The 24,676-nt window shown below is 32.4% G+C and overlaps 3 protein-coding genes across 5 annotated transcripts in view; all 3 read right to left on the minus strand.

Moving 5' to 3' along the window:
* Window positions 1–16,047, minus strand: part of LOC122517973 (myb-like protein P) — a 35,993-nt gene extending 19,946 nt beyond the window's left edge. Inside the window, exon 1 of the mRNA XM_043636607.1 lies at window positions 15,492–16,047. The gene's annotated coding sequence lies outside the window, so the exon portion shown is untranslated. The remainder of the gene's footprint in view (window positions 1–15,491) is intronic.
* A 115-nt stretch (window positions 16,048–16,162) lies between these two features.
* On the minus strand, window positions 16,163–20,822 carry LOC122517974 (zinc finger matrin-type protein 5). The gene is made up of 3 exons (XM_043636608.1): window positions 17,074–20,822; window positions 16,789–16,926; window positions 16,163–16,715 (listed from the first exon to the last, which is right to left on the minus strand). The coding sequence occupies exons 1-3, from the start codon at window positions 17,198–17,200 to the stop codon at window positions 16,480–16,482; spliced, it is 501 nt and encodes a 166-aa protein (XP_043492543.1). The 5' UTR covers window positions 17,201–20,822; the 3' UTR covers window positions 16,163–16,479.
* A 1,217-nt stretch (window positions 20,823–22,039) lies between these two features.
* The window catches only part of LOC122517975 (neuromodulin), a 39,748-nt gene continuing 37,111 nt past the window's right edge, over window positions 22,040–24,676 (minus strand). For all 3 annotated transcript variants that reach the window (XM_043636612.1, XM_043636610.1, XM_043636611.1), the window contains exon 4: window positions 22,040–22,387. In XM_043636612.1, coding sequence (XP_043492547.1) covers window positions 22,235–22,387 — 153 coding nt within the window. In that variant the 3' untranslated portion in view covers window positions 22,040–22,234. The remainder of the gene's footprint in view (window positions 22,388–24,676) is intronic.

The following is a 24,676-nucleotide window of genomic DNA, read 5'->3' on the forward strand; positions in this document are numbered from 1 at the left end:
TTAATTCCAAACGTGTACTCGTTCGTTTCTAACGCGTTTTGTTACCAGCTTATGCGCTTTATAGTGTGCGTATGTGTGAATGTTGTGAACCGTCTTGATAAGATACGACATACGCGATGAGTCGAACATATGGCAACTATAGGCACACACATACATAAAAAAGAAAAACGATTAGAAAAATTTAGAGAGAGAGATATTGATTGTAATCTTAAGTTATAATCTTGAATGAAAACGATTTTACATATTTTACATACGTATATGAATGCAATGTTCATGCATATGTGGTACGAACACTGTACATGACACCGTTGTCAAAGAATTTGTAAATGGAGACCACGAGAGGAAAGCTTATTGATCGATCGATGAACTGAAAGCGTTGGAACAATAAACCTCTTCCCTTTCCAACGAAATTCCAAAGTCTAAGCAAAGAAGACAATCGATTTAATCCGATGGAACGAATAAACATTGTCTCTCGTTTAAACAATTCCACGTGATTCATTCGTCCCTAACGATCGATTTTTCTTTCGGACTCTGACTCTTTTATAATTGAAATTTGAATACACGTTTGGAATAACTTCGAGATTTGAATAATCTTTCGTTCGGATATTTGTTTTCATTTATAAGCCAGTAAGAGAATTGATTAAATATAAAAAATATTAAAAATAATATTTGACGAAGAGAAAAGACGAGAAGGCGCGGTAATAATTTCACGTAACCGTGGAGGTACAATTGTAACCTTCGGAAGGGACACACCTGCCGCTTCGCAGGTGAACGATGAACAGAATTACCTTTGAGGACGAAGCCGAGACAACGACACGCAGCATACCTAAGCGTAGAAGTTACCTGAGCACACAGACGAGAACTTACACCGCAGGTGCTACCGAGGAATATTTTTTTTTTCTTTTTTTTTCAAACAAATCGACGATTACCCACGTCTCAATATGATCTTCTTATCCTTCATTTGTTTCATTATTTATCTATTCACCTCGTTTCAATTAAATTTTCAATTACAATTGTACAATAATGTTCGTTGTATATAATTTTAGAAACTAAAATTATTTACTTCCTTTGTTTCAAACTAGAAAAAACAATTTCTTAACTATAATATCGAAGAAGTAATTATGTTATTATTCTTGAAAAAAAAAATATTTCTTGTATATAATATTTAATTAGTATACTCAAGAGTTTCTGTTATATCTCATTAGATTACCACAGCTGCTATCGAATTTTTTATCGTGTACTTGCTTACTCTGCTGCTATTATGCATATACATAGGACACATGGATACACGTACGTAAACGCGTATGTGTATATCTTCGCAAAAACTGGTTCTCCTTGCATTACGTAAACCGAAAAATATATACATATATAATTACTTCTTTTCGTTCGGTACATTGGATCAAGAGGAAAAAAAAACCAGAAATTGGTTTTTTTACTCTCTCTTTCTCTCTCTCTTTCTTTTCTCTCCAATCATCATTATTTATTACAATCGTAAGTAAGATTTTTCGACTTCTTCGAAAAGTTCAATGTCGAAGTTCAAAAAATGTTAAACACTCTGACGATGGTCGGGCGTGTGTAGTAAAAAAATCACGAAGGCCGAGAAACCGGATTGAAAAACAGTACCGAATTAAGTGAGCTTAATTGGTACATGCAACACATATACAAACTCTGTTGTGAGACATGTTCTTCTAACGGTAATCGCTGATTTCTTCTCGTCGCAACGAACTTTACGTAATTCTTCAAGTTTGACAAGTTTTGCCTGTAAGACGTTACCTTTCCTAAACAAGTATGTTAATCACTTTTTAATTAACCCTTTATATTATTTTCTTTTATTCAAACATTTCACTGAATTCAATTCATTATCGTATAATTTAACTTTGCAATAATATTAAAATAATATTTAATAGTCGAAGCAAATTAATTGGATATTATCCGAGAAAAGAATATTTTTGTTCTTCTTCAAATAGAAATGAAAGAGAAAGAAATGGAGTTTGAATTAGATTGCATTAGTTGGATCGTTGGTGTAGGACTAACGCGAGTTAGCTGCGGCATGTATGAAAAGAAAAAGAAAAAGAAAAATAAGAATAATGCGAAGTCAAAGAGGAAGCTAAGTAAAAAGTTGAAGAAGAAAAGGAAAAGGGTAGACGGGTTGCTAAGCAGATGCCGACGAGACGACAGCCTTTCGTTTCTAAAGGCTCGCTAACTAAACTTTCGCACGGACAAGTGTTACGCGATATGATAAAGAAATAAATAAAGAAATAAAGAAAGAAAGAAAGATTATAATTAAGCAGTCCTTTAATATTCTTTATTTCTTTTTGATTTAAAAATGATGCTCGATTTTTTGCAGAAGATAATTAATCTATACAAAATTTACAATCTAACACAAAAGTGTATAGTCTATAATTTATTATAATATTATATTATTAATATCTTAATAGTAATAATGAAATTACTTTATATTCAACACTCGTTCAATCGGATAAAATAATCACCGATATTCCACGATTTTATCCAAAGATTCTGAAAGCTCTGAAATCGAATCACTTTAATCGACCTCGTTAAAAATCCATTTACGAGATGAGAAACATTAAAGATCGTTTTCATTCGAAAATGGGTTGAAAACGATTATCGAAATTAGTTTTGTAATAAAAATAAAATAAAATCAAATCAAACAACGAACTGCAATGATCGGGATGGTTGATCGTACGCTTAATTTAATTCTTCTCTCTTTCTTTTTGTATATTTATATATAACAAATAAATATCTTACTCGAATTTATAATATTCGCACAGATGTTAACTGATACGAAGAGAAGAAAATATCCCGTTGCACTTGTAATATATTCTATGGTAAACTCGATCGTAGTCGCACGTGCGTATGCATTTGAGACGGTCAAACGAACGCGAAAGCGTCTAGTATGCATCGAGTGCATCCGAAAGTGTAAAGAAAATTGACGTGCGTTTCTAACACGAGGTAGAAAAGAAGTAAGAAGATCCGTTAATCGAAACGTTACGTGACTCTACCTCTTATGGTATTTTTCGCTTACGATTTCAAAGTCACGTCTGGGAAAAAGATCATACGATGAATCTATTCGAATAGATCTTACGTATTTTATTCGTCCATCGTTTTCCCAACACATTGAAATCTTTATTAAATAGGAATATTTGATTTTCGTGTATTATTCTCATTAATTCGTGATTTATAATATGAAATTCGCGATAGAATTGAACGAATAAACGTTAATTGGTCAACACCATAGAAATGATGAATTACTTTCAATACGGGAAAGATGACTACGTAACATAACAGAGAAAGAGGATGTATTTATGTGTATGATGCGTGTGTGTTCTTGAAGCGGATGTTCTATATGCGGCAAACCGGACGCAACGACACGCGTTGTACCTGATGCGTACGCCGATGCACTAAAACTGTTTCTCTAAATAAATCTGTATAGAGAGTGAGAGAGACCAAAGGAGAAGAACAGAGGATGTTACTTCTCCTCTTCGCTTCTCTACTCTTCCGCTTATTTCCGAGACCCTTTTATATTGTTTCGAAGAAAGACAGGCGCGCGCGAATGGGATGTTGTATGGTGGTTGTAGGGTGCTGTTGTAGGCGTAAACGCTAATGTATTTTCTACGTTTTTCTATCACTACTAAGAATTACTAAGTAACTCTTAAGTAAGTGTTACTAAGATTAATCATCATTATAAAAAAAAGAAAAAAAAAAAGTATTATCGCGACAAAGACAATTTTAGATCTCATTTTTCATTAGACGCTTCGATAGAATTATTTGGATCTTCTTATTGCGACGATCTTTTGTCGAAATAAAAGCCATCTTCGATCGACAATGAAAACGCCTTGACCTGGTTAACGTATTGCACCCGTATGCGTGTTATAACACCCGTATTATAAACGTCCATGAATTACTCTCCTATCCTGCGGGAAGTTAGAAAGGAAATCAAAGTTTGCAAAGTTTGTTAACAAGGATATCTATGAGATCATCGTAGTGGACCATCGTAATTGACATTTAATTATTTACGGTTACATTAAAATTATCGAGAAAAGAATTCGATTGATTGATTTCGTAACGAAAGAGAAGAATGTAAATTGTGAAACGATAAGAGACAGTCGAATGTAGATAACGGATTGATGATCAGGATGCGAGAGGCTTGAGGATTTATAAACAAGAATGGACATACGTACGTAAGCACATAGGCTGTTTGTTTAACTCTCTGTGAGTCATGACGAAAGATCACTACTACTAAACCAGCTATACTTTATACGTAGGTTGACGTATGTATATTGGCGATGACGTCATAGCACAGTAGTCTCCGTCTTCGTTGTCGTCTTAAACGTCGTCGTCGTCATCATCGTCAGTTAGAAAAACTTTGTAATGACGTTAATTGCTGCTAATAATAAAAGAGCGTTGACCCACTAAACGAGAACGAATTCTCTTATTGAACTTTGTTAATGTCGAAAATATTATATATACAATTGGAAGAAAAAAAATGCAAAGTACTCGTGGCGTGACCATGATGAACGAGTGAACAAATCTTGGAAACGACGAACGTTTGTATGCAAATGATATACTTTTTTTTTAAATTATTTCTACCACAAATAGACTATTCAAAATGGTTGTTGTGCTCGAATAATATCAGCGTGGATTTTATCGGATGATTTTTCACACGGATCGAGATACCGATAACTCTTGGAATTTTCGCATATGGATCGGCTTATTAAAGTATTATCAAGTACTTCCGTGATAGGCACCGTACGAACTAAACGTTCGTGATAGGAACGTAAATGTTAGCGATGATGATGGTTACGTGCAACCACGGGAAAAGAGATTCGATGTGCAGCATACGACACACGATTCGCATAACTGTGGCACTTATTGTTAGACCGCAACATTCTCTTTCGATCATTGGAATATTTAAATTATTATCGATCGTACATTAAACGAAAAAAACAAATGTTTATTTGTGAAATTTGTTCTTTTATTTAATGGCAAATATTTTTAATTATTATCGTTTAACGTATTATATATTTATTTGTATTTTTTATAATCTTAGAAGTATTATAAATCTTGTAGAATTGTCATAACCATAAGTAATAAACTGTCTATCGGTTATCCCACATACGGAACAAACACGTGTACCATTCTAACATCATATTGCTATTATTATCGCAATGTGGGCCGTCGTTTTAATAATAATAATAAAAACCTGTCCAAATAAAGTCAGAAAGAATTTATTTGTTATGTAATTCTCATGCGAACTGTCTTACATGAGAGATTCGTTTTCTACGTCGATTATGGTTAAGAATTTATCTTCGAGAATTATCACGGATGAAATTTTCGCGTAAAGAAAGTTAGGAAATGGAAATAAAATTTAATGAATACCACAATTTTATTTGCAATCATCGTGAAAAGAAAATTATATTTGCATAAGTCTCGTCCAATGTTAAATATATGAGTGAAAGCTTTTAATTGAAATTCTCGTTCGTATAAGTTTCTAAAAAAAAAAAAAATAAAAAAAAAGAAGACAAAAAAATAAATTAATCATTTTATTTAATCTAATTATGAAGCAATATTATTTTCTAATATGCGCCAAATTAAATGATAATACTAAGTTTTAATTGAAATTGTTCTTTCCTATAAGTTTCTAATGTAAAAAAAAAAAATGAATTCTACTCCAATGTGAAATTTCATCCATAACGTTAACATTATTTTTCGCATGACAATTTTAATGACTTTGACAAATTTCAAACATACATATATCGTCAATGCAAATATTTTTTAATTGAAAAGTGTTCTTATAATTTGTCCTTCGAAAAAAAAAAAAAAAAAGAGAAAAAGGAGACATTTTTAACAATCGAAATTATCAGAACACAAACGAGGTCGTACAAGGCAAGATCGTTGGCATGCATATATTTGCGCAGCTTTATCAACAGTTTTATTCTGTTGAAGGATCTACGAAAGAGAAAAAGAGATAGGGAATCGTATCGCTTTAAATATTTAACGATAACGTTTAACCCGAGAAAAAAATTATTTTCTTCCGAGCAAAATTCTTTTCGTACGCGTCTTTTCAATCTGTATAAACTAAAAATGAAATAAGAACGAGAAATAAAGGACTCGTTTGACGGAACAAAGAATTCACGTTCGTTAACAATTTAGTTCTTCATTTTTCGTCTCATTCAATCCTATTTCATTTGAAATTCTTCGATCGACAAATTACGTTTACAAACAAAACGTAGACAAAATCTAATTACCAGAAATCACACGTATCGCAATCACAATAAATTGCAATACTGGAATATTTAATTACTAGGAAGGATAGCGATCGCGAGAAAAAGTATTAATTACGATAAATGTACACAATGTAATAAATAGATGCAATTAAATACGTAAGCAGAGATGTCATTTCGTCTCGTTAGAGTAAAAGAAAAATATATCAATGGAGATCGAGAAAAGGATCGGGGAAAGATAAAAACATTATTCACGGTGTGTGTGTGTGTGTGTCATCGGTTGGAAACTTTCTTTTTTTATACGTTTTATTTCCTTGGAGAATGGAATTCATTGGATCCATGTTAGAAATTCGGACTATGCCTACCAACCTGGCTGGCTGGCTGAGTCATACGCACGCGTAAAGATTTTCACTTGGAAACGACACTCGTCGTTCCTATCCCGTTCCATGAATTATTCAATTCTAACAGAGTATTAGATATATCGGACGAGAAGATAATCATACGACCGGCCTCCAAAGTAACCTAACACACGTGCAAATCACGCACGACTCACGTATGCGTATGTGCTGCATGCATTTATACAAATTTACGTAAATCACACACAGTTGTGTATATATGTGCACACATATACGTTTAAAGTGCTTCCTAAGACCATAAATCAAATCACTGTACATAAAAAAAAATAGTCGACCATACCCCCGTGCTTTTCATCGCGTATGTTTGCTCAACGTTATTCTGTAAATTGACATTGCGATCTGCGATGTGAACGATAAGAACCAACGAATCGTATTTCGATATTTTTCTCCTCCTCCTCCTGCTCCTCCCTCCTTTTCTTCTTTTTTATTTTAATATTTTTTTTTGTTATTCTTGTTTCTGTATATTTGTTCTATTTCTCTGTCTCTCATTATTCCGTGAATATTATTTTTTGTTTATCCTTTTTTTCCTTCGATACGCTATGATAAAAAAGTTTGTTCTACTTTGTTTTAGTAGAAAAGAGGAAATAATAATAATAATAATAATAATAATAATAATAATAGTAATAATAAAAAAAAACAAGAATAATAGCAATAAATGGAGAAATAAAAGTTAAAAAAATGTGTATCTCGAAATCGATGAAAACATTTAATGAACTGAATAGGAGGAAGAGTTTCTTCTCTGAATTATTCACTGTAGTTATTCTAAACCACGTAATTAGAATTCCAAGACCTGTTTCGAGAAACAACCTAATAGATAATATCTTTCTCTTTTTTTTTTCAGACCAGTCCGTTTCTGTTTTTTATAATGACTTTCCATTATTCTGTAAATACGGTTGTTTCAAGGATAAACTGATATTTAAAGGTATGTCTCAAGTTTTATTGCTTAGGAATATGTATTAGTTAGACTATGAAATAAGATTAATTATAATGTAAATTAATTATGAGTCTTACAATTGATACATAATTATAATAATTATAAATTATAATTATTTTTAATTTCGAAAATAGTGTCTTTTTATATATTAACACAGTTACACATAAATATGAATAAAAAAAACTATCGTATGATACTAAAAGAACAAAAGGTATTCAAAGTCCAACTCACGAAGAAAATAATTAAAAAAAAACAAAATTAAGTTCTTTTTCTCTCTCTCTCTCTTTCATTCTTTTTTTATTTATTTTCTTATCATTTACACTCAAGTCAGATAAATGAAGAGGACGATATACTTCGTTAGAATTTCTATTACGTCAATATAATATATAATAAATAGAAATTGAAAACTATACTTCTCTCTTACAGAGTATCACGAAGAATATTACACGAGATCATAATAATCTTCTTTTTATCATTATCCTGTTCAACGAATAATCAGTATTATTTTACTTTCCAATTATACTGGTTACAAGAAATACGTTCGTTTAATCTTACCCTCCCCCCCGTTTAATTATAGGATAATATTTAGATTTTAATATTTTACATTTATTTTATATTTATTTTTATATTTTAATTTTATTATTAAATTTTAGTTTAATTATAGATAATCAAATCTCGAATAAAAAAATGATTTTAGATATAGGTAATGCTTTATATTCCTATTGATTGAAAAACGTCATTTCATTTGATATTATTTTTTATTTTTGTTTTCAAGAACGATTATCGATAATCGATGACACACAAAACGATATACGATTACTCTCGGAAGCTGTTCGACTTTCTTGCTAATCTTTCTCGTACTGTCATCTCCCTTTCTACTAAGAATTGAAGGAAATATTATAAATACTATTATCAGTATTATGCAGAAAAGTAGACATGTAATTTAGCATATTCTCTGTTCGGGGTTAAGATTTATATATATTCTATGTTCCATATACTTTCTTTCTATACGAAAACTATGTTGTCTATATATCCATACATATACTATACATAAGTATGTTGTCTATATATTACATACACATTTATATATGAACGTTATCGTCATATTTCTTCGTAGTTTTACGCTACCAGAGGAGAAACTTTACGATCTGGCCAGCAGAAACACGAGGTCTTTGTAGTCACGCTTTATCTCGTATATATAATAAGAGAAGCTCGTTATTTTCTAAAGAGTTTCTTGTATGCATGCATATACATTCATTTTAAAAAAAAAAAAAATTATTTGAAAGTAAAAATTGTCCAAAGGATAAACACGTGTTTTCGTTAACGTGTACTTGTACGCGCATAATTAAAAAATCATAATGAGAAAATCTTCAAATCGTCTAATAATAATCAACGCACGTGTGTAGATATATGTAATACATACGTATACATGTCGTAGATAATGAAATAAAATATTTTGATAAGAGAATATTTAGATGTACTTCGATCGGAGATTAAGTGTATGAAATGGCGCAATTTAAGTTGTTAAAAGACATAAAACATTAGCGTTTATAACTATGGAATCGATGCGTGTTACCGTTACGCCATCGTTCTGCTTCATTATCCGCGAGATGACTTACGAGTAAAACCGAGCGAGCGTTCACGTAACACGATCCGCGAAATAAGAAAAATCTCCTTTCGGCTTGATTACGACGGCGCTTATATCCGAAAGCACTTGTTTCTAAGTGCTGTATATATATTTTATCGATATATCGATCGATTAATCGAATACAAGGCGGCTAACTTTGTACTCAAACTTTCTTAATTATCCGGAAAAAGTAATAACGAATCGCATTGAATTCGTTCGATGAATTCATTACGATACCTATTTTTTTTTTTTTCATTTCTATTTTTACGTAACGATTATGCGCCCGTCGAGGAAGCGAATCATTAAGTGTAACAATGAAAAAGGATTTGATTTTATTTAGAATCGTGTTTTTTTTTTCGATAAATAATGGAAATCTCGATGCATAGTTCTATCATAATATACTTGTATCAAGCGAGAGAAGTAAACGTTCGAACGTTCCATAAATGGCTGCCGATGCCACGAACGTGGACTAACGAAGAGCGAAACTGGATCTCATTCCAAACGGCGAGAGTGATCGTCGATCCGGTGCTGGTATGGTGCGGGAAATAAAACAGGGGAAAAAGGAAGGAAACGGCCGTGAACACAATTCTAGAGCGTGTTTTCTGTACATACGTGCCACCCCAACATATCCACGGTGCACGATGTTTTATGCACTTGCTCTAACGTCGAATCCTGACCTACGAAACTAAACATTGTTTGCCTTTGTTATCATTATTATTAAAAAACAAATTTCAAACAATACTATTTAAAAAGAAATTATAATTCTTCTAAGTATTCTAATTACGATATAATCCAACGATTATAATTTCAACGATTAATTTAACGAATGAATTTCCTGCGATCATTCCAACAGACCGAAGCAATAAATTATGAGCGTGTTAAGGGAGGAGGAGAAAGGGAATAAATGAAAAACGGGGGAGGTAAGCTTTTGGCGACGTTTAGGTATGGCATTTACAGGTATTTCTGACATACGAATACGTAAGTAAAAGTTATGAATGGGTTTGTGTGAGCTTTGGTGACGTGTAGAAAATCTATGGATACTCGCCAAGTCGTGTAATTCTAGTTATGCGAAAGTGCACGCGAACAACACAGTAACGTATTCATATTTACAATAATACGAATATTATACGTTAATTGTGATACTATTTGCGTAATATCGCGCGCACGATTTTCATTCTAAAGATAGAACACAAGTTGATAACTATTGTTAATAAATTTGATTATTATATAATCGAGGATCGAAAAGATGATGCGAATTAGGCGATATTTTATTTAGTTGAACGGACAAAAATTGTAAACCAGTTGTACACCTGATGAGATAGATAGATCGACGACTCGAGGAATTTTAATACACCGTAGGAAAGGTTCAACTCGAAAATCTAATGGGCCATTGTTTATCGTGGCTCGTAACTCGTGCTTTTGATTAATACCACCATAAACACGGGTCCAGGCCGTGTAATAAATTGGCAACGAACGCTTGCTCGCTTGCTCCCAATGTCCAACTAACTCTCGGCTTTCTCTCTCATAACGTACCACTCCAAATCGTGTCCATTTCGTTTATTTTTGAAATAATACTTTACTCGAATACGAGGTCTGTTCGAAAAAGTATCGCGAATTTTGTGCTTTTTTTCTAAAATTATTTATTTATTCATGAATATCTATTTTGTAATCTTCAAAGTAATCCCCATCAGATTATTATACACTCGTGCCAACGTTTTTTCCCAATCCTCGAAAACACGTCCAAGCAAAATAGCTGTCAAAAATGAACTGCGAACGACATAACGCCAGAAAAAAAAATTCAAAATCGAATATACGTAACCCGGGGGAATTGAAAATTCGCGATACAATAAAAAAAATAATAGGGGATAGGAATTTGTCTTTGTTCGATCGGTATTTCGAACAAGGGACAATGATGGAACGATGTTGTATCCATCGGTGGCGGCCTCGGCTGCTAATGGCGAGGAAAGACATATCGGGTTTAAACCTGTTCGATTAAACACCTGAAACCGCAGGCAGCGTAACGGTTATTGACAGATTTTACCGCAGAAATGTCGTATTACGAAAGAAAACCACGAAAGTTCGAAGAGAGTTGACACTTTTAAACGATGGATTCGTCATCGAGACTCCAAAATAAACTACAAACTTTTCTAAGGCCATTATCTTATCTACCTAATTTTTAAACGAGTATTCGCTAATAGGCGATATTTAAGTTTTCAAATATTTCATTTTAACTTCCTTCCTTCTATTTTTTTACGGTAACAAATATTTGAACGTACGACAAATCTAATAATTCATGTACATTTATGAATAATACTTATTTATTTCTATTTCTCGTTTGGTTATTTCGGAATGTGTATAAATAATTAAATAAATATATTGTAATTCCTATAAAAATCCAAATGATTATATAAAAAACGAAGCCACGTGGTGTAAGATAAAAATGATCAAATAGAAATGAGTTCGGTTCGAGTTGAGACAGAGAAATAAAAGAACATAAAAAAAACATAAAAGAATTGTGATGAGCGATTAGTAAGCGTCATTGAACGATTGACAAAGAGAATACAACGAAGAGACGGCTATATTTTTCTTCTTGATAATATAACTCTGACGTCTGTCACATTAGTCAAAATAAAAATTGCTCGGTATAAAAGACGATACGGATTTGTAGGGACGATGATCGTCGATTTCAAACGCGACGAGGAGTAAACACTTCGGAATCATTGATGGTCATTGATTTTAATTGAACTTCTATTATACTAAACTCTTCTATACGTTCTATGATTATCCCTAGAAAATATTAGATAAACTATGTCAATCGATATATATCGATATTTTATTATTATCCATCGATCGAATTTTATATTTCATCGAATTTGCGATCTAATTTGAAATATTTTTCTTTTAAATTGTCGATGCACGCGCTTAAACAATTATATTATAAAATTCATGAAAAAAAAGCGCGATATTTCTAAAAATGATATTGTGCAACGTTAGACGCCATTCGCGATGGTCGTAGGTTCGGGCAAATATGAAAGAAAATATTCCATTAGAGATGATATAAAAAGGTTAGTGAAATTGTATGATGTAATGAGGCTCGCATAAAGGCAATCGAAGTAAATCATGTTAAATTGCTAGACGACACGATTTTAAGCAGCTTATTTCTCTTCTTCTACGTCTACTTGATAATCTTTCGACGAGACGAGTCTGATTTGTTTTTGCGTGAAAATATTAAATGTTACGCGTCGATCTGCATTATAAAATACAAAATTAAATGAAATAAAAATATAAATTTGATTCTCGGGTTATTTTGATTATAATCGATTGCCAGTTATAAATGACTGAAATTTGAGTTCCCAACGATAATCGTACAGCAGCTAAGCTCGATGGTTTAAATTCGAGAAACGATGGTGTGTCATACGTCGACACGACAATCGATCGTAGGAAGAGGCAAGAGAGGACAAAAGGTCGAGAGTGAAATCGCCTTCATTCAGGATATCGTGCACGCGTGTTGCATTATTGTGCCTCGGATCACATCTGTTCGAAAATCTTCCCATAGAAAAACAACAACAAAATCTAGCCGATCTTTTCTAAATCCGATGAGTCATTCTAACTAAATATTATTATTTACCGTTGAGTCTTGTTTACATAGTATTATACAAATAATGTAATATCGTTATATATCAATTATTAATTATTATTTACAAAAGATACGATAGTCCACAAGTCCAAAAGATGATTTCAACAAAAAATGCATTACTTCGTTCCAATCTATATTTATAGCTATTTTCGTTTTAATTACAAAACTATAAAATCGTAGAAAATTTGGTTTCATCGTCGTAATATTAATTAAAATATATATCCAAAATATCTTTGCGTTGAATTTTCTTTCGATTTAATTTTTACATCGAATGAAAAATGCGCGAGTATTTCACGGATAAATAAATCTACATCGGATTGAAGGAAGGTAATCATAAATTCGATATCGAAAACTAATTCGAAATATGGTCGATGCAGTACTGGTAAAGGTAGCATTGTAGCCTATATCGTCAAGGTCACGACCTTCTGAAAGAATCGTGACCGGACTGCATGTTACTTTTCCCTGGCAGGTCGTTGCCTCTCTTTCTCTCGATGCAATATACCACCACCTTATTCTTTCCTTTTCTCGTTGCTGTCGTTGCAGTTGCTGCTCCTCTTCTTCATCTTCTTCTTCTACTACCACTATTACTATTACTACATACTTCGCTATGAATCTCCTTTGGACGATGCGATTATCGTTTCCAACCCTCTCGCTGTTATACTAGAAGAACGAGTCACGAAGATACAAAATTGTTCTATCGTTTATTTTTTACCCTAAGTTAGATCGAACCGATCGTGATTATGATAAATACGAATTATTACCTGTACCGATCTCGAGTACACATATCATGTGTTCTATACACCGCAATTTTCATTATTAATATTATTCATTTTATCGGAAAAAATATACTTAAATAAATATTTTACCGTATTTACAATTTATTACATTACCTAACTCGTTACTATGTCAAATTATGTTTTTCTCGTTAAGAGACAAAGAGGTAACAACAATGATCATCATTTTTATATATTACTTTTTACATCGCGTATAAAGAATATATTTATATATACGTTAGTATGGTTAGATTTTCCTAGATCGTAACGTGTTCCGCAAGAGAGAACGCAATAGATTCGAGTACGGTATTGTATTCAAATCGGCGCCTAGTAAAACTCTACAAAAAGGAATCGTTTGATCGCGTGTATAGCGTGAGCACGCGGAACGAATCGCGCAAGGACGCATATAAGCGTGCGTATATATGTATTATATATTCCTACGAAAAAACATCCGATAACTCGTTTCAAACCTAACGAAGAAGTTTTTTTTTTAAAAGGGGACAGAGATAGAAAGCAAAGCAATTTTCAATCAATATATATATACTGATAGCGTGTTTTATCGCGTGTTTCCTCAACGGTTAGTCATTTTATCAAACGTCAAGACAAAAAATTGAATATTTTTCCTATGATATTTTAATACAAAATAAAAATAGTAATACGAAAGTACAATCAAAAAATTGCTGTTAAAGTAATTACTGTTATAACTATTCATTCATATGATAATTAATAAGCAAATAAATTGATTTGCTTTGTTAAATTTGTTGTTCTTTACTGGGCGACTTTGTACCATCGCACAGTTTATACACGCCCACATAAATACACACACACACACACACAGCCTTGAATAATATTTTTATATTATTTACAGAGAGAGTATTAATCTTTTTGATTATTAATGAGATATTTATATTTGTATACACGCGTCTATTTTTTTTTTTTGGAACGTAACGATAAAATATATTCTGCGTCTAAATGATTTGCATAGAAAATAAAATTGGAAGATCAAGATTTTATCGATCGAGTTGTACGATAGAATTAGCATTCAAATTTAGAATTATTTTCACGAATGTTACAAGATCGTTGTTTAAGAAACGTGATTGTTTTTCATTAATATCATCTCGCAAAATGCATTTTTGTTACTTACTACTCCGCCATCTTGTATACCAACGATTAATGCGTCATAAAAGACGAACATACCGAATAATTTTCAATCTTAATCTTAATCTTAATCTCAATCTCTCTCTCTTTTTCTTTCTTCTGTTCTTTTGTTGTATTATTGATATATTATATTTAAATTATGTAACGATTATTGTCAAACGAAATTTTAATTAGATATCATGAGATTCTTTTTATTGTAACGTGTACATGCATATATGTCGAACTAAACAATTTATAATAAACTTAAATGTTAATCAAATTCTATTAGATAATTGTAGGTAACAAAGTGTGATGTCATAAAGAACGTTGTCGATTATGGCAGATAACGTTCCCCTTCATTCTTTCACGCAACGTGAACAAATTTAAAAAAAAAAAAAAGAATATAAACTAAAATGAAAACGTTCGTTAAGAAACAACAGAAATGAAAATTTAATGATCAAAATCTCACAAATAATTTAATGTAAGACTCGTTAAATATATTTTTCAACTGTTTGTTTACTAGTTTATTGTTTTTTTTTTTTGTAAAATCAAATCATTGTTTCATTATCTATGTCGTTGTCAAACAAATGATTAACTAGACAATAAACAAATAAACCCACGTTTGATTTAGACGGTATTTTTGAAATTCAAAAAAGAATATGTAAGAGAAAGAGAGAGAGAAAAAGGCAGGGAAAAAAACAAAAAAGGACAAGGGAACTTACCGAAGATGACGAGTAGGGAGAGTAGATTATCTGATTAATGGACGTAGCAAAAGATACAGGAGAATCGATTTAAAAAATCCAAACGCTTCGAAAATCGGCAAAATGCACCGGTAGCGTCAGGATGCACCGGAGCACCGCATGCGTTCTTCCTTCAAACACAGAAACGAAGGTGGACGATGGACGACGATCGGCGCTTCTTTGAATATATCGTCGAACTTTTCGACCACATAATATTTATCTTACGCGATGCCGGTTTACTTGCGAAAAATAATAGATAATTAAATGAAATTATAGTAAATTTAATCTGAAAGTGCAACGATGCATCAACCGATAAACTAAATAATATTAACAAACCGCAAAATGCACCCGTGCCAACGGACACTTCGCGACTGTCCGTGACGCTTAGTTGTTATGCGGCGGCCCGATCTCGCTCGGCTATTGGTGGAGGGGATGACGCTAGCCGCCAAACTTATCGACCAATCCTGATGTTCCTTTCGATCTTCTTTTATCCCTTAACGCAAGATGGCGCATCGTTGAATTATTTTTTAATTTGTATATTTATTTATATATCTATTTTCATAAAGTTATTATTTTTTAAATTATAAATATTATATATATATATATTTCAAATGAATTTTGTTTATAATTTTTATTAATAAAATACTAGCTTGTGAAGTGTAATAATTATTATTTTTAAATAGAAAGAAAATGGTAAGTATATATGCAAATGGATTCAAGATATAAATTCATTGCTTGCACATAATATTCATTTTAGAATTAGAAGACAAATATGGAGGTTATTTATAATTATTTCTATTTTAATTTTTTAATAATCATTTATATAGAAGGATTATAATGGCAATGATTCTTATCGGCGAGTAATGAAGTTTTATTTTACCTTACTTACTTAAACTTATCTTACTTAAAGCAATACGTTATTATTTATGTACAGCATATTTCAAGCGGAGTACGTCAACTATTTACAGTTCTATAGCCACTGTCCAAAATTGGAATCGGTTATGCTTTCTGGTTTGAGAGGCCACAACGACGGTGGTAAGTTAGGATAATTATGTAATTCCGGTGGTACCTCCCAAATGGGATAAGTTATTTCTTCCGTAGTCTCCGGATTGGTGATATCTATAAAAAATTCTTTAACTATGTCATCCGGATCGGGCCATCCACCTTCAGGTATAAACTGAGACGTTGCCATTTGTTTAGCTGCAACTTTACGTTATAAAATATATTGATATAACTTCTGCGTCTTAGAATATTAAATAGTATTTATTATTATCATTACCAATACGCTGAAGTTCCCATATCAATGGTGGCGCGTAATGAGAAAACTTGCAACTGCGTCCAAAAGCGCAGTCACCGCTGCTCATGTATCTTTTGCATGGTATTTTTCCTTGTTCTTCTTGCAATATTGTTTCAGGGTCTATAAACAATCATTTCCATAGCGAACAGAAATTATACTAATCATGAATAATGAAAGGAAAGTTGTATAGATTATTGTGATATTATTTCTCCTCGATACTACTATTCATTAAAAAGTTAAATGTCTACGATAATAATGTTTAAATACCTTTGTAAAAGCTATAATGATCAGCTCGATTTTTGGCATGCTGAAAACTAGATAGATGTTTTTTTCTAGATTCGGGATCATCCTTGAATGATCTCTCGCAATAATCACAGTAATATCTTTTACCCATTTTATCCTACTTTGGTTTATAAAACATCAATTTATGTATATTATTAGATTCACATGCATCACATTTATATTACGTATGTAAACATCAACACGTTTCGATGAAAAACTGCATTATCGATAGTTCGCAAGTGTTCGAAGCGCCGCCTGTCTGTAGTCTTGTAAACACACACATATATATATATATATATATATTTTTTTTATATAATAATTTATGCATTTTTTTTAATATAAAAAGAGAGATACGTTTAAAAAAGAAAAAAAGAAGCAAAAACAAATGTTTCCGTATATAAGCAGTTCAATTTCGACACGTAAACTCGATGATCAACGTGCCATTATTTTAATACATTTAATGGATATTTATTTTTTGTTGTTTATACACAAACAGATTACATACACGATACTGCTCGTTTAAACATTACAATTGTTTTTTCTTCTTACATCCTCGTAATATATGTATAATGCAGCGTTTTGTGCGTAGCTAATCTAGTTTTAATGTGATAATAATGTCGCGTCGCATCGGCGAAAATGTTTGTTCTCTTATCTAACAATAAGCTGTACATAATCGAACGATACAAGAAAATACTCCTCTAATGTTATTTTTCAAATTGTCATTTTATGCGTCTAATTATTGGAAGCGTATATTATTAGAGCGAAGTTAACGTTCTTGTTATTATTATAATATATGAGAAATATCTTAATAATTTATGAACATTTTTAAGTTAATCTCCTTACCGATCGTAGTTAAGAAGCACACAAATGGTTTTTTTCACATCGATGAATTACATATTTTCACCGATATTTGATTAGAATAATTAATTAACGTGACAAACATCTTCGACGATCGTCTAACATTGTTTTTTAGCTTCTTACACAAGCGATAGTTTGTTAATAATTTATAAATAACGTGGAATGTGTAGAATGTATTTTTTTTTTTCTTTTTTAATTTTTCTTCTTTTGTCATTTTTTTTTCTTCTTAAGAAAGCCGAAAAATGTTCTTTTTAAATTCGAGATATATCGTGTATCACACTCTACACATGAGGACGATTAAATTAGCCGAAAAAATTACACTTAATCGTTCTATATATAATCGCAATGTTCCTGTTTATCTTTTTCTTTTTCTTTCCTTCTTTTTTATTCAGGCAAAATATTCGTTAGATCGTCGCATCGATCTCTCATATCGCAAATTTTCGAAATTCGATAAAAACGATCGTTAAAGTTCTTCGCGTGATAAAACGTTTCAGTATTCATTATACTTTCGATATTTCATTTTCTTTTATCAAGCTTCGCACAGACGAGTCGCGTTTATTATATCATATTTTGAAAAAAATGTCATATTATTCGCATGATCGCACTTTTGAGATTTCGTACACGTACACGCTCATTAAAATACGTAGATATATTTACCTATCGTTTGAACGATCATTTCGAAAAAAAGCTCGAGGCATCTTAATAAAATTAGCTTAATAAAAGAAAGAGAATAGAACGAGAAAGTTTATGCGTGTGTGTGTGTGTAAGTTAGATTCTGATTTTGAAACATCTCGAATTCAGCACGTTTCGTTCGTTTCCCCTTCGGTTAAAACGTTTTTTCAAGATATCATAAGGATAGAAAAAGGAGAGAGAGAGAGAGAGAGTGAGAGAGAGAAAGAGAGAGAGAGAAAAATATGATAGATTTTGTTTTTACAATAAATTCTCTATACAGAGGTCCCCACATCCCAAAGAGAAATATACAATTCACGTGTATTATTCCGTGAATTTTGATTCTTCTGAGAATTAGATATAGATTTTTTTCGAGAAGAAATTCTCTGTACATGTAGAAGCACGGACACGCTATATGTCTTTATCGAATATATATATATATATATGTATCGTTAAATATACAATTGTTAAAAAATAATCGTGTCTTGGCGCATTTCGCAGTTTAATCTTCGATCTTGTCTTTAAAGATTAAGAATGATCTAATAACGTGCTGAATCGTTTCTTTATTTTCTTCTTCGTCTTCTTTGTTACGTGTGTATGTGTGCGCGTGTTAATTATTATTATTATTATTTAAAAAGAAAAGGTAATTTCAACGCGCGGATAAATGAAGAAGCTGCTTGCGTATTTTTTTTTCGTTTCAATTAACGTTAAACGTTTTTAGGCCTGCTAAAAACATTGATCCATCATTTTTTTCGATCATTCACATGTTCTGCTATCTATAAGTAATAGGAATAAAAGATAGGACTAGAATGAAAATTATTTTTGATGATACTGACTTTTGTCGTTTGCTTGGCAGTTTCTTATCTGCGATCGTTCGTTAACGTAAATCTCGTGGTTTATTCTTTTTTTTTTTTTCTATCTCTTTTGCTTAAGATATCATGATTTAAATGTAGTTCCGGCTAACTAAGTTTATAAGCGTTTACACGTTTACGTTTATATGCGTTAACGTATAATAGTTTTATATTCATATGCATGATTACGCATGCTCGATTTGTTGCAACAAATTTTGCTAAATGAAAGCATAGAAATACACAAGAAAAATACATTGTTTGTTTCGTATCTTTGACGAAAAAATATTCATACGCGAAAAATATTATTCTTTCATTTGATTTTCTTTTTTTTTTTCCTCCTTCGTCGATAGAAAACATCGGACATCTGTTAAGAAGAATTATTCGTGTATTTGAATTTGCGAATATAATAGATTCCTTACATTGAGAGTTCGTCCTAATCTTTTAATATTTAATTTTCAAATAAGTACGTATCATCGATTTCGAGCGATCGATTTGAACGATTGCTTGCAGCGTCAACTGGCGGGGAACGTGCGAATTATTCCAATAAAAAGGAGCCCCTTAGGGTAGGCAATCATTTGTACGTACGTGTACGAAGGAATATTCTTTCGTTTAATAATTTTATTATTCGCTAACGATAAAAATAGATAAAATAAAAGGAGTAATCATTTGTCGAATAATTTCTCTTAATGGTGTTCAATGAATCGTTCGAAATAATGAAATACCAATTAGAAATGTGTCTCACACGTACGCATCCCATAGGTTGCTATTATTATTATTATGATTTTTTATTTTATTCAATTCGGTAAAGTGTTTGATCGTTATTCTTAATTACTATTATTATTGTAATTGCGTTTTATCTCTTTAATAATAATAATAATAATAATAATATAATAATAATATAATAATAATAATTTAGGTATATAATATATACGATAAAGAGAGTATATAAGTTTATCGAAAAAAGGGGGGTTTTGGGTGGACAGATGGTCAGATGAAGGTGCTTGTTACGCGTTATATATATATATATATATATTTATGTATATATTAACTTTCAAATGGATTATCAAACGTCTCTCTAATTCGCTATACACTGCTGCTCGCTACTTCAGAGCAGCGAGCTTTACGTTTAATTAATTCGTATGCGGTGTTGGACCGACCGACCGAAAACTTTTTTATTCTCGAAGGAGTTAAATATTTTTTTTTTATTTATTTATTTATTTCCAATTTTTCGTTCAAGCTCGAGTTTTGCTCGGGGAACGCGAGGACCGATTGTGTTGTGCTTTTTTTCATTATTATTATTATTAAAACTTTTTTTTTTTAATATTATCATGTACACTTACATATTAACAATATTATTATTAATAATAATAATAATAATAATAATATATTATCGCGAGCTTCGAACGCGTCGTTTAAATCATTTTTCTCCTTATCCTTTATTCTGTTTTTTTTTTTATTTCCGAAAAGTTGAATTATAATAATAATAATAAGATTTTGCGCGTGAAATATCTCTGTCTCTTTCTCTCTCGTATCTAGTCTCTCTATTAAAAAAATGAGGAATTTGGAGCGGAGGAGGGGGATAGAGGGGAAGGGTAGAAGTTAATGAGCATTACGATTGCACACGTCAAAGCGTAAATCAATTACCGGGTTACGATCTATCGTACACAGATCGCAGTGATAAATTTCTAGGTGCGCACGCACATATCCCTTTAGGCTTACCATATACGTATATGCGTATATATGCAAACCTTGCTCGAAATAGAATCGCTACCAATAATTATACCGGTGCTTTGCTCTAAGCCCACTGGAGGGATTTTAGCGGTGGAGGAAAGGGGGATGATAAAAGGGAAAGAGATAGAGAAATCTCGCTCTTTACGTTGAAACTCGAAAGAGATTTGATATTCGATCTCGTTGAAAATCACATTCGAAATTTTAATGATCCTCTCGAATGATGTATTTCATACTTTTCATCGATATAATATATTAAATAATTAAGAGAGAGAGAGAGAGAGAGAAGGGAAAAGGAAAAAATGATGGACGTCTAAAGCTCACAAGCATTTTTTTCCTTACTTTTACTTTTCTTTCATTTCGCGTGGTTTTTCTTGTTATTTTTTTTTCTTTCTTTTCGGTAATAAATATGAAAAAGAGGAGCTTGAAATTTTGTCTGTTGATTTATTCCATTTCTCTTATCTCGAATAATTTTTCTCTCTCGATCGTTTGAGAAATCCCCCCTCGACGACGACGATGAGTAATCGAATTTTTCTTTCTATAGTTTTCTTTTCTTCTCTCCGCCTTTTTTTTTGTTTTTTTATTCCGGTAAAGTTAGAAAATTTGTTACGGAAAGAGAAGAGCGGTCGAGGTAAGAAATTGAATGTTTCGAACTTTTGCGATTTGAAGCGAGCGAAGAATAACCGACAAGAAAAAAGAAAAGAAAAGAAAGGGATAGTGGAAAGAGAAGAAGTTAAATACGAAAGTAAAACTAATTCGACGTTCGCGCAATGATCCGGTCAATTTGTCGTCCTCGTTTCGTTTGAAGGAAGAGATCTTGTAACTCGGTCATTTTTCTCCCCTTCTTCCTCCCCTTCTGGTTCTTTCTCCTCATCATCATCATGCTCTTCCTTATCTATTATTATTTCTCCTTCCTTTTTTCTTTTTTTTTTTTTCTCGAGGAACTAGCAGCCTCCTCCCTCGTCGCTCCCTGGGAATATAATTTGAAAAAATCACTTTCGGTCCTCTTCCCAAGATGGCCAACGCACCCGGTCGCCATCTTATTTCTTATCCTCGCCTTCGGTGTTAGGAGCCACGGACACCTCCTGGCGAACCTTGTGGCCTCGGAAGCTCGCTTGGATTTTCGTCGCTGCCTTGTGCAAATCCGGATCCGTTAGATCTATACCCTCCAATTCGTTAACAGCATCCTCCACCTAAAATCAAACAACGACAACAAGATAGCTGCATTAAATCGAGTTCGTAGTGGTTCAGAACATTCCATTCTTTTCTTTTCTTTTTTTTTTTTTATATCAAACAAGTCTCGACGACAAATTTGTAATTACAATTATTAATAAAAGTGTTGTCACAGGGAAGTTGGACGGGTTAAACATTTTTTTAACCAATTAATTTCTTTTTTTTTATCCGTCCATCTTCCCTGCGACACTTTTATTAATAATTTTATTTTTGGACGCGATGCAACGACTAATTGATTTACAATTACAATGTTTGTTTTCGGTTGGAGTCACAAAAAAGAAGCTGCAAATTCATTTTATTACATCAAACGAACTATCATTTTACTGGCTTTTAAATACTTTGACTTTTTCCAAAATAATGAATCTTAAGTTACGTTTACAAAGGATTCCTATTGTTTTGTGCAAACATAAAAATGATAAGAAGAAAACGTTGGTAGTAGGGTACGCGCCAATGAAAATCTCATCAACCTATTCTTTCGACCATCCAATTTATTGGCATTTTTCGCATTACCTTTACACATCCCTCTATTTTTAGATTTAATTATGACGGAGTATGGTCGACGTCATAGCGTGAGCTCGCGTTATGAACTTCCGTTGGAAAGACGACGAAGAAAAAAGAACGAAGATGGAGGAAGTAGGAGCGAACGAAGAGAGAGAGGGAGAGGGACGAGTCACATGCAAACGAGCTTTATAAACATGTAAATTGCAATTACGCTAACACATTTGCATAGGCACGACGTACTACCCTACTCGTTTGCCTCTCCTCCCCCATCCCTCCCAGTTTTTCGACGAACTAGAAGGACATTAATCTTCCCTCTCGTTTCCTTCTTCTCGTAGTTAGAAAAACGTGATCGTCTTCCTTTCTTTTAAAAGAAAAGACCAGCCCTCTTTTCGTGTCCTTTCAAAACATACATTTGCCTATTATACACACACACACACACACATACATAGATACGTACATAGCTTTTAACGAAAAAAAAAGTAGCTTATAGGGGAGAAGACTTTGTGTGTTTCTCTATTATTCCTCGTCAGTGAAATGCAAACGTTGAAGTTGATCGAAGTGAACCGTGCTCGTTTCACTTTAGTCTCGTTCACTTAGCTTATGGGTCATGTACATTCCAATTGTGCTAGATTTCTTCTCTTGGAAATGAATTGTCTATTCATCGTTTCCCAATAGAATCTATACTGATTCTTTAGTATGTATTTATCGTCTATGGGAATTATATTTGCGATGTTCGATATGATAATTAGGTCCAAATTGATGGATAACGATGGTAATCGTGTTGTTGATTCTGTTTAATATCGTTCACGTTGTTGCTCGTTGTTCATTTTGTCGATAATGTTTACGATCGTCGATGTCGTTATTTTATGGAATAATGTTCATACATTATCATCTCGATATTAATCGTTCTAATATTATTGTTCAAGTTAATGCGAACTTTTTAAAAGAAGCTCGATTATTGCGGAGAAATTAATTAACAAAAAAAAAAAAGAAGAAGTTTATTTTACGAAAAATAATACATTTTATATAGCTACGCCATTATTGTTAAAAGGGAGATAGGAAGAATGTTAAAAGCGTGCCTGAAAATCCTTTGAAAAGCTTTCGTGCTTTTGTACAAAGCACAACGACTGACCTTTTTCCTTTTTTTTTTCTTTTTTTATTTTATTCTTTTCCCTCCAATTCGTTTTTTTCTCTTTCTCTTTTATTTTATTTATTTCTCTTTCTTTTCGTTTGTTTTTTAAGGACTACGCTCCAATTGAACGACGCTTTAACGCGAAGACTCAATTCGATGGTTGGTTTGTTAACGGATCGAATCGAATCTCTTAGGAGAAGGAAAACTTCGGTTCGGGAAACTTTAAGAGGCTCCAATTAATTCTGTTTAATTAATTCGAGCAACTCATCTCTGGGGGGCAGGTCGCACTTCTTACTCTTTCTTTCATTTCTCGTTCCTTCTATTTCTCTTTTTCTTCTTCTCACTTTCTCGAGAATGGGTGGAAAAGGAAAGAAAATTTTCGAACGAGTCGTCGAGTTGGGTAGCAGTTAACGAGAATAAACTCGAACGTCGAGAATGCACGTGCACGTGCACATATGTACGTGCAATATATATACTAACTGGTAGATGACTATAAGTATAGGTATTGGCGAAAGTATATATCCCGTGTCTCGCAAGAACGAAACCCAGCAACTTTCTGACGAGCTCGAAGTTTCTATGTATTACAACTAACATAAGTCGCGTGTGAAACTTAAGT

This window comes from Polistes fuscatus, unplaced genomic scaffold (assembly GCF_010416935.1).
Source record: "Polistes fuscatus isolate 324 unplaced genomic scaffold, CU_Pfus_HIC Scaffold22, whole genome shotgun sequence".
Taxonomy (NCBI): Eukaryota; Metazoa; Arthropoda; class Insecta; order Hymenoptera; family Vespidae; genus Polistes; species Polistes fuscatus.